This window comes from Vigna angularis, chromosome 9 (assembly GCF_016808095.1).
Source record: "Vigna angularis cultivar LongXiaoDou No.4 chromosome 9, ASM1680809v1, whole genome shotgun sequence".
Taxonomy (NCBI): Eukaryota; Viridiplantae; Streptophyta; class Magnoliopsida; order Fabales; family Fabaceae; genus Vigna; species Vigna angularis.
This window is the reverse complement of record NC_068978.1, coordinates 15,611,733-15,621,956: the sequence shown is the minus strand read 5'-3', so window position 1 is coordinate 15,621,956 and position 10,224 is coordinate 15,611,733. Positions and strand designations below refer to the sequence as shown.

General features: G+C 36.4%; 1 protein-coding gene across 3 annotated transcripts; it reads right to left on the bottom strand.

The window, feature by feature from the left end:
- Window positions 1–1,992: 1,992 nt before the first annotated feature.
- LOC108347567 (B3 domain-containing transcription repressor VAL2) lies at window positions 1,993–9,892 on the bottom strand. 3 transcript variants are annotated; one of them, XM_017586896.2, is made up of 13 exons: window positions 9,566–9,892; window positions 9,320–9,455; window positions 8,260–8,341; window positions 8,020–8,121; window positions 7,004–7,641; window positions 6,770–6,866; window positions 6,474–6,648; window positions 5,892–5,968; window positions 5,395–5,820; window positions 4,511–4,560; window positions 4,197–4,310; window positions 4,039–4,106; window positions 1,993–3,128 (listed from the first exon to the last, which is right to left on the bottom strand). In XM_017586896.2, exons 2-13 carry the CDS (start codon window positions 9,430–9,432, stop codon window positions 2,350–2,352), a joined length of 2,721 nt encoding a protein of 906 aa, XP_017442385.1. In that variant the 5' UTR covers window positions 9,433–9,455; window positions 9,566–9,892; the 3' UTR covers window positions 1,993–2,349. The 3 variants fall into 3 exon arrangements, with proteins under 3 accessions (XP_017442385.1, XP_017442387.1, XP_017442386.1); XM_017586898.2 differs by having other exon boundaries at window positions 5,395–5,712; XM_017586897.2 differs by having other exon boundaries at window positions 9,589–9,892.
- Between the last annotated feature and the right edge of the window lie 332 nt (window positions 9,893–10,224).

Here is a 10,224-nt window from a genome sequence, read left to right as displayed (position 1 = left end):
GGTTAGTCATACAAAAATAATTTAACCTTGTTATTCTGAGAATGTTTATTTGATATATGCGCTGAGGGTTTCACCGTTTATCTACTCCTCGGATAAAAGCTGAGGTTCACCATTCGGACCACCCTGAGTTGCTTTCTTTTGCTGAAGTTTCACGCGGTGAAAGTTTTCCTTTTGAGACATCGCCATCACACCCTCTAAACATAAAGCCTCTAATTGTTCCAGCATAAGGCAGTCTTTTTGCTCGGTTGGGTCAAGATCTTCCAATTGCTAAGGACTCCGGAGACAAGGGTGTTGTGTCCAATATAAGGGAAACCCATCTAAGAGGCCATGATTATGCTCAGAGCTAGAATCTTTAGAAACACACCCTTAAACCCTTTTTAAGAAGATTGAAATAAAGATAAGAGACCCACATTTGCTTAGTAGGAGTTTTGAGTTCGAAAAAATAAAGGAAGATATTGGAGTTAGGAGTAGTACCGAAATGTGAACATAAGATATGGAAAGCTCGGACAAAGGCCCAACTATTAGGACGTAATTGAGCTGAGGACACGTTTAGCACCGTAAATAATTCTTTTTCAAACACAGTGGCATAGGTAAAGGTAAACCTATGAAGAGTTGGGATGGAGTCGTCTCTATGATCGAGCTCGACTATCTCAGAGGGACCGACTAAGACATGTTTTTCATCACTCTTACACAGAGCTTGTTTGTGCCTAAAGGCTTTGGTTTTCTTCTCGGTGTAAAGGGTTGTGGATTCTCATTTAAGGTTCATTTTAGCCAAAGGATAGAAGGAATCGTACAAGGTCATTATGTAAACAAAGAGATCGGAAACCTACCTAGTAGTTCTGGGCTTCAATAGGACATTTGTAAATCTGAAACAGAAAACCCAGGAGAATAGGTGGAAAAGAAGAAAATAAGAAATTTCAAAATTATGCAGTACCTTTTAAACACTGTGAACACAAAAACCCAAATCAAACCAAAGCATAGTGGAAATGGTTTATTAAACAAATGTAAACACGAACACTTAACTAAAAAACATTCGAAGTTTACAAAGAAAAAAACGCGCAAGTAAAACAAAATGGATGGATACCCCTAACTTGAAAACAAAGATGCTCACGAAGAACTTGAAGAACCCACGGCATAAAGATCATAACTTTAGTGGAGGGGAGAAATTAAAACAGGCAATAAGGTAAAAAGAAAATAATTCAAAGAAGGAAGACTCTTAAAGTTGCAGGAAAAAGACGCGCCTGGGAGAAAGATTGAAGCTTGATGACAGGGAAATGAGGAAGAAGAGCGAGGGAAATGAAGAATTGCAGAGAAAATGAGGAAATGAAGAGACGGAGGCGCGAAGAGAAACTATATGAAAGAATGGTTACAAGGCTTTGAAGGAGGGAATGTGTAACGGTTACCACTGAAAGTTTAATGTCAGCCCTTTGATTAAAACCTGAGAGCTCATCAGAGACCTTACACGTGAAAAGTTATGATAGGTTAATGATGATCCTAGGGAAACGCAATATGAAGGACGGTTAATGGACAATCTCTTGTCTCACAAGTTGGCGACTCTAGGTTGGAGGACTGCAGAGTCCAAAATTGACCGACCTCATAATAGATGAGTTTCATTAAAGACTGATCACAGGCTGAGCTGATCTTCTAGAATGGGCATAGAGGCCACAAAATGCCGTGAAGAAGCAGTCGATTAAAATAGAGGATTCAAGCGAGATACCAGCAAATCTGTTGTTATCTTAATTTTAAAGTTTACCTTTGAAATCATTTAGGAGGTTTATTTGTCGAAATCTTGTAATCTTTATTTTGGTTGATATATTTTGTAACTGAATATTCTCCTATTATGAAAAAAGAGACATCAAAGAAAACCACTTTAAAAAATGATAGATATGTAAAGTAAAATTGAGGGAGTAGTTTTTGAGAGAAATCACGTCCCCCTATTAAATACGAGAAAGAGACATTAGTTGTGCAGCATGGGTGAAATGGAAGTGGGTATTCAAACAAAACCCCGTACTAGACAATTAAATAGGTGTCCTCCCCCTTCCTCCTTATAACAAAAAAGAAAGGAAGCGATGCTTATTCAGAGTTATCACACAGAGACCAAAAATACAAAAATCAAGGTGTTACTAACCACCTTCCACTCCTTGTCTCACTAGTTTACAACCATAAAACACAAACTTTTGCGTATATATATAGGTCATTGAGTTTTGGGGGAAATTTCTCAAGACAAACAATAACAAAATATATAGACATACAAAAGAACCTCCTATAATTTTATAACTAATGCATGAACGACTTTTGTAAAATAATTTCGGAGTAAAAAGAAGGAAAAAAAAATGTAACTGTAAGAATTTATGAGAGTGAATTGTTTTGGTCTTTGTCTTGCCCACTGTTATCTTCATGACTGCTATCCTGCTCATGAATAACTGAAGCCGTACCGCAATCCTCATTTTGTCTTCCCTCACTCTCGTTGGTTGTCTGTGCCTGCACATTTGAAGCTGAATTTGTTTGCTGCTCTGATATCAAACTAGTAAGGCCATTTTGCTTCAGGTAGGTCTCCAACGGCAGATTTGCTTCTTCAAGAAGACTTGTCATGCTCACATTATTTGGCCCAGTTTGCGCTTCTTCTCGATCTGGTTGGCAATTCAAATCTAATTGTCCCTTGGCAGCTTCAGCAACTTGGTCTTGAGTCCTTGGGTCCAACTCACTTGGCGCCCTTACTTCATTCTCCAAACCATCAACTGGAGTTAAATGTCGTGAGGTGCTGTCTACTTCTGATTCGTCCTTGGTCCGCCATGTTAACTGATTTCTCTGGGCAATCTCAGCTTCACGTTCCGATTGACGCTTCTTCTTTCTCATCATCAGGGTTTTAAACCGTCGTTTAACTGTCATGCACACATTGCACGTGCAAGTAGGTTTGTGTTTTCCCTTTCCACTTGGTGGCTGGATACAGACAATGCAAGAACACCCAGGTCTATGCCGGGGATGTTTTGTGGTGGTAACCACTGGTGTCCTGCCAGAATCACTTGCATCATCTCCAAGTATTGCTGCATTTGCCAAAGCATCCAGTCCTGAAGATTCATGGTCCAGGGCTGGTCTCTGGCTTGCTGCCAATCTTTGTTTCTTGAATTCTGTTCCAGAATAAATAATTTAAGTATATTTGATATCATCAAGAATTTGTTGACAGGAAAAATATGCTAGCATGTATTCATAATAGTCACAAAATTACTATCCGAGTTCATACAGCACAACTTGGGATTACAAATTTGTCCGTTTCTCGGACGAAGATAATTTAACTAAAAAGAGCAAGCATAAAAGACAAATAGTTTGATGGAACCGGTTAATACAAATTAAAGACATTATGATAATCCTTGGTATGGTTGTAAGTTAGGATTGGTATGCCAACCATTGAAAAGTACAAAAAACAAAATGCACGAAAATTCAATACTTCAATACTCTTAAACATTGTGTTCATGTTTTAATTTTAAAGTTAATCTTAATTGCAAGACAAATTGTGGAGATCTTCAAATATCCCATGTCTTCTATGCTCAACGCCTAATTGTCTTCTATTCCCATTCTAAAATTCCTTTCCAGATAGCTTTAAATTGATTATGCAGATAGCCGTGTGCCTTCAATAACTCAGTATGGATGAGTTATAGCTAGGAATAAAAATAATGGCTTATTAGAGACACTTTTCAATTATAAACCACACATCAGCAGCAGCACCTAATCAGATCCCAATTTCAATGGGAAAACCTCTTCTTGAGAGACCCAATCTATTTAACCAAAATACTATTCACAAAAGTCATTAATTTATATTAAACCACAAATACAAGTTTGTGGATAAAAGAGGTCTAAGTAATGTCCTTGGAAGTCTTCAGGTATATATTTCAGTACAATTAGAAAACATGAAAAGGAAAATACTGCTAGAAAAGCATTGCTTCATACTGCAAAATTTTGCACAAGAAACCATTTCTAGTAGTATGTATTGGTCAGCAGTAACTAGGAAGCACAAAAAACACAACGAATGGATAAAAATACCTTTATTCAACCTCAGAAGATTATCCAGTTCCCTTGGGTTCAATTCATTGGGAGCAGCACATGAAGACCTGTTGAAAGCAATGCAAAAGCATCGTCTTATGTAATAAGTATAGGTATTAATATCCTAGCAGTATTGCACTATAAGGTCTTCTGCTCACCTGCTCTGATCCCATAAATTCTCCACACATGTCCACTTAGGGGGAATTAGTACATCAACTGGCAACTTCCGCCATTTTGAGCAACTATCACACTGCGTCCACTGCTCATTCACCCTAAGTTCAATCACACTCCAAATTGAAATACTCGATAAAAAAAAATACAAGTTTATGCATTGCCATAACTTATAAGAGAAATCATTATGTTCCATAGAAAGAGAAAAAGAAAAAAAGAAGATGAGAGGGATGGTAAGAGAAGAAAAACCTGACAAATGCAAATAAAATAGAAAAAAACTCTATACACATAGTCATCTTACCCAGCTGATCGAACTACGAATATACTCCTCTTTCCAAAGACAGGAGGTTCCTGCATCAATTGAAAAGCAATATCTTAAACAGGTTACATGCAAAAATTTAAAGTTATTTAATAAGTATACCAATTAAGATACTAGTGAATCTGAGACGCTAAACCTAATAATTGATTAGTATCATGACAATTAATACAAGAAAAGTCAATTTTCCTAATAGTAGAGTGTTAAAGAGTGACCGTAGGAAACAAAAACAAAAACACATTCAATTAAAAGAAATTACTTATTATGTTAAAGATAGAAAAAAAAAATTGCATTTACTATTTTAACTAATTGAAAGCATTTAATAAAGTATATTAAAGCTTCCTAGTTACCGTCCTCAAGACACTTGTCAGCAAATTGAAAAATATTAGTTAATCGCTGACCCAATCTGAGGTTTGAGAAACTTATGCCTTCATCCCTCTTGTTGGCCATCCCCTACCCATTTACTAGTATTTTTCCTATGCATATACATTCCCTAAAAGAAAATACTTTATATAACCTGAAACTATAGACGCATTTTAACAAGTACAAACTAGCCTGCTATTTAAACAAATTCCGGCCGGAAATTGCAAATAGGAGAGGTCAACTACTGACGTATGCTAAACTACCCATATTTGAGAGCGTTTAGAAATCACATTTTCTTCTTTAGATTTAGACTCACCTGGAGAGAAGAAGCATAGGATAAGATGAATGCATTAAGAAACTCATTACAATGAAAGGCTCATACACTTTAATTTGGGTTAAAATTGGTGCTGAGTTAACATAGCAGAGACAATAATTTAACCTCCCACGCACACTATTGAATGGGTGAATTTCATAAAAGTGAAAGCTTCTTCAAATTGTTTACTTACTTCATACTCTTCAAAAACCTGATCCTCAATCATCACAATGCTTGGCTTAACAGCAGGAGGTGGTCGAAGCAAATCCTGAGCCTCTTCCCAAGTAAGTTTTAGCTCGAGTGCATCCTGGCTATCAATAAGCAACCTCTTACTTTTTGACCCAATATTCCGAGTTCTTTTCTTCTCAGGAACCAGCACAGGTGGCAAAGGCAACCCCTCTCTTTTCCTGCTTTCGGGAATGTCAATGTTATGCCAGTTCATGTCACCACCAGCAGAGTTCCATTTTTTAGACAGCACATTTAGGTGGGTTTCTGAACATCCCTTTTGTGACTGAAGAAGGCCAGAGTAACCACTTAATATAGGTAGATTCTCATAAACACCAGAATAGGAAGTTTCACTTGAATGAGAACCATTGGGCATATTAGATGGTAGTGTTTCCTGCTTAATAGGTGATTAAATACCAATTCAGAAAGTTTGAGTTTGCTATATGAACTAAAAGTGACTGTTACCTGTATTGCCGTAGAATTTGTTGCCTTTCTAAACCCCATTATAAGTTTCCCCTCAGGGTCCATACGGCTAAATGTTACTACAGAAATTTTAGAAAAAAAGTTAAAAAAGATTTGTAAGCAGATGTCAAGATGAAACTAAAATAAAAATAGAAGCAAGCAGAGGTTGACATTGAAACTTAGTAATTGTACTGAAATCAGTTGTTTTTCAATGAAGAGAACCAATCAAATAAATCCCCAAAAACATGAGCAACATTTTGTTACGTGGTGCTTTTACGAAGAAAAAGGTACTGGTACTTTATACTAGGAAAAAAAAATCAGTGGAAGTTACACAAAACAAAATACATTAGGAAAGCAATAGTGGTTAGTATCTTAAAGCAGAATGTCTTTTAGGTATGGCTATTAACTAGTTAACAGAGTGAAAGAAAAATTAGCGAAGATTCTTAGAAAATGATATTGATTAGTCGCACCTTATTTTAGAAGACATGTAGTGAGTATAATCTTAGAAAATGAAAGTTTCGATTTGGTTGATCTATTCTAAGAATGAAAAATTTAACAAATTAAGGGATTCTCAGTAAAATATACCAGTATCTCCAGCTTGCAATTGCATAGACTGAATGCAGGGGGTTACACCTTCTAAAACATACATCCTGCTGTTATTATTTGGCCAAAATCTAAATTGAAACATCCATTCTTTTCCTTTCACATCTTGGATTCGTAAAGGAAGGCCCTCTGGTTGAGAAATTGGAGGGAAATATGCCTGCACAATCATTAGTTCCAATAAATTATGAGACTCTTCATGAAAAATAACTTTTAGTGGATTATTTATTAATATAAAATGACAACTTAGACAGTTCAACAAATAGGTTAGGATAAATTACTTCAGCACATGCTTTTGGTAAAACCAGGCGACCAATTCGACCAGCATCACTTGCACTCAGCATCTTTTCGAAGAGTGGCACGATAGTGGAATTTGAACTTGAATATATCATGAATCATGGTTAAGGAAATGCTAAGGTAAAGATTAACTATCAAAACAATAATAATTTAATCCACCTGCATAATTTTCTTGCCGGTAATTAATAATTTATCAAACTAATTACAGTGTTGGATACTCTCCTGATATTTGTTGCAACTCTTGATCAGTAATTCTGGGCCAATAACGCGGAAGCAACTGATTCCTTCCCCGACCTTCAGCGGGTGGCCTTGCCACACGAATCTGGGATACCATACCAGCATTTACTTCTAGGCCTGTGCCACTGCTTGACCTAGGGGGCTTAGGTAAAAGATGGCGAGACCTTGATCCCAATAAAAGTGAAGATGTTTTACTTTGTTCCCTTTCATCAACAACAGAACTATGAAAGGGGTTTGAATTTCCTATGGGAGTAGCAAGGGTCATACTTAAATTAGTTTGTGCCAAAGATTCATATATATCTCGTATTTCTGTGTCTGCCTTACAGCTCTCTGCTTTGGAAGCCTTGGATGATCCATTAGACTCAAAATGAAATTGTGATATCAAAGTGCTTCCAAGTTCTCCAACAGAAGGCAAAATTTCTGGTTTCATTTCTGTAGAAGGCACATCTGTTTCAATTTTATGAGGTTTGAACCAGCATCGGAGACCATCATTTTCTGCATAATTCCCTCCTTGCATACCCCTCACGTTTAATTGGTTAGCCAGAGAAGTGCACTGCTGTGCACTGATATCTATTACCTTTGAAGTCCCCGATAAATTAGGCTTTTCATTGATTGCAATCTGTCAAAAATTGTCAATTTTGAGAACATACAGTTAGACTTAAAAATTATCAACACAAAATATACATCCAAGAAGCAAAACCTATTTATGGAAGCATAGATTTGAATTGCAGAGCTTGCATAACAAAGTTTTTATTTGTTCTCTAGATCATAGACCACTCAATTTACCTATAAAGGCTAATCAATAAATAATTTATCAACCTCGTGATGATACAAGTTTCAGTCAAAATTAACCTTAAAATTAAGGTCTTCTATCCAACATTATATACATTGATACACTTGAGGGAGTTGTGAAAATCAATAAAGGAGCAATATTTTCATGTGTTTGCATAGTGGCGAACATAAATGGTAATTTAAATAAAATGGTGAAGTTATTTACAGGTTGAAGTCCTGAATTCCTTGCACAGCTTATACAGCTTACACCACCAGTATCTAATAATTCAAGCTGAGACATAGAAGCAATGCATCCACAATGGAGACGCTGCAGATAAAAGAACATATACGATGATTAAGCTTAACATAGCACCTGGAAGTACCAGAATTAGGAAGCAAAAGGATATCCCAGTCTTATGTATACTGCGATTATGCACCAAAAATACAAAATACTTAAGCACTCTACCTTGTCACATGACGTGCATTCTCTCCAACCAGAATCGTTGGAATGGAAAGTATCACAATATGCTGATTGCTCATAAGCAGAACTACAGCAGAGAAAAAGAATCAGGAATAAGAATTTGTCTCCCAGTGAAGACCAATTCCAATAAAATAAAGGAAGGTTTGCAAACTTATTGATGCAAGCCAATACTTAATCTAAAGGATACAAGTTATCAATATAACACTGTTTACAACTTCTAGAGCTCAAATTTGAAAATGAAAATCTTAAGAGCAATTTTGTATGAAAAGTTGGTGAAATAAATTGGTGGAAGCATATGCATTAATTTCAATAATTTATTATGAAACTATCATATGATGTGATCTTATATTGGGCACCGTTCAAATTCAAGATGATGTTTTACAATAAATTTTCAGCTAGATGGAATCCTAGTTCCACTGCATCTCACACAGCTTTTTATTCGGACATTCCATACTTATACAACTAATATGTTTTTCTTTAATTTTAATTTTTTGATCCCATTTTTGGGGAAACTTATGCTACGTCGCATCTTTCAAGCAAAAAACTTTGGTCATTTAATAAAAGAAGTACGGAAATTTAACACGGTAAATCATAAACACATCCCATAAAGAACGTCATGACTTGTAGTCCCTGGTCAGCAGCAGCAACTAAGATTCGGAGACCCAATTTTACCTACGACAACTTCATCCACTCATCGCGCAATTTAAGTAAAATAAAAAATAAAAACATAAAACCGTGTAAATGCCACTGCACTAACTTTAGAAAATCGGAAGGCCCAAGAAGAAAAAAGGTAGCCACTAGTCAAAACTTAGACTATGAAAAAATTAAATTTTCAACATCAAACTAAACTTAAAAGCAAAAAATAAAATAAAATAAAAATAGGAAAAAAAAACAGAACAACAACCAATTAAAACCATCAAAGCCACAAATCACAGATTACTCCAAAGTTCTAATCCACTGTTGTGTTCCGTACAACCTCATATCAACTCAAGCGTTAATTTCAACACACGCGAACTGATCGATTCGAAATCTAGAGTATCATTACCCGCACTTATCACAGAGATCGGCGAATTCGCCGGATCGCAGGGCCCAGCCTTTGCGCCACCGAATCGTCGTCAAGGTGGCGCACGTCACGTTCATGCAGCTCCTTGACTCCATTTTCAACTCCAATTCCACGCGCTCTGAAGCACACAACAAAAACCCGAAAAATAAAAAACAAAAACCCTAACTGTCACCTCACAAAGTCACTCGACGTCGGACGCAAAATCCGGCGACGTAGACCATACCGTACCGAAATTAAGCCTGTGAGCGAACCTCGAGTGGCCGCTCCGCGTCGCTGAAAGTTCGTAAGTAGAAGTTCCGGTCACCGGAAGTCTCTACGAAGTGCGGGCGCCGCGAGTGATGAGGTCTAGGATTCGCATTCGCGTGGAAGAGCGGTGGCGAGTGTGATCGGAAGGTTGTTGGACTCTGAACAGAGGAGAGGAACCGGAGAGAGATTTGAATGGACGGTAACCGGAGAGAGAATATAAGAGAATAAGAGAGGGTGAAACAGAGAGAGAGAGAGAGAAAGGAGGCGTGTGCATGCAGAATAAGAAAGAAGAAAGAAAGAGGCACCAAAATGCATGCACGATGATTATACTTCAAGACTCGGCCAACTCCCCACTTGCTTTCTTTTTTTTAATTTTTAATTTATCAGAATTATTATTCTTTTTGTTACTTTTATTATTATCAATATCATTGTGGTTGGTTAGTTACTATTAGTCATTATTTTCCTGTATCTTTCTTTTTGTCAGATAATCTTTATATATTAACTGAATATTCTTCTGTGTAAACATTTTCTATTTTTTAGTTTTTATCAGGGTTAACATTTTTAATTATCAACTAATTTTAAATTCGTGTTTACAGATATTTTTTATATTAATAAATAAAATTATATTAAAATATATAAAT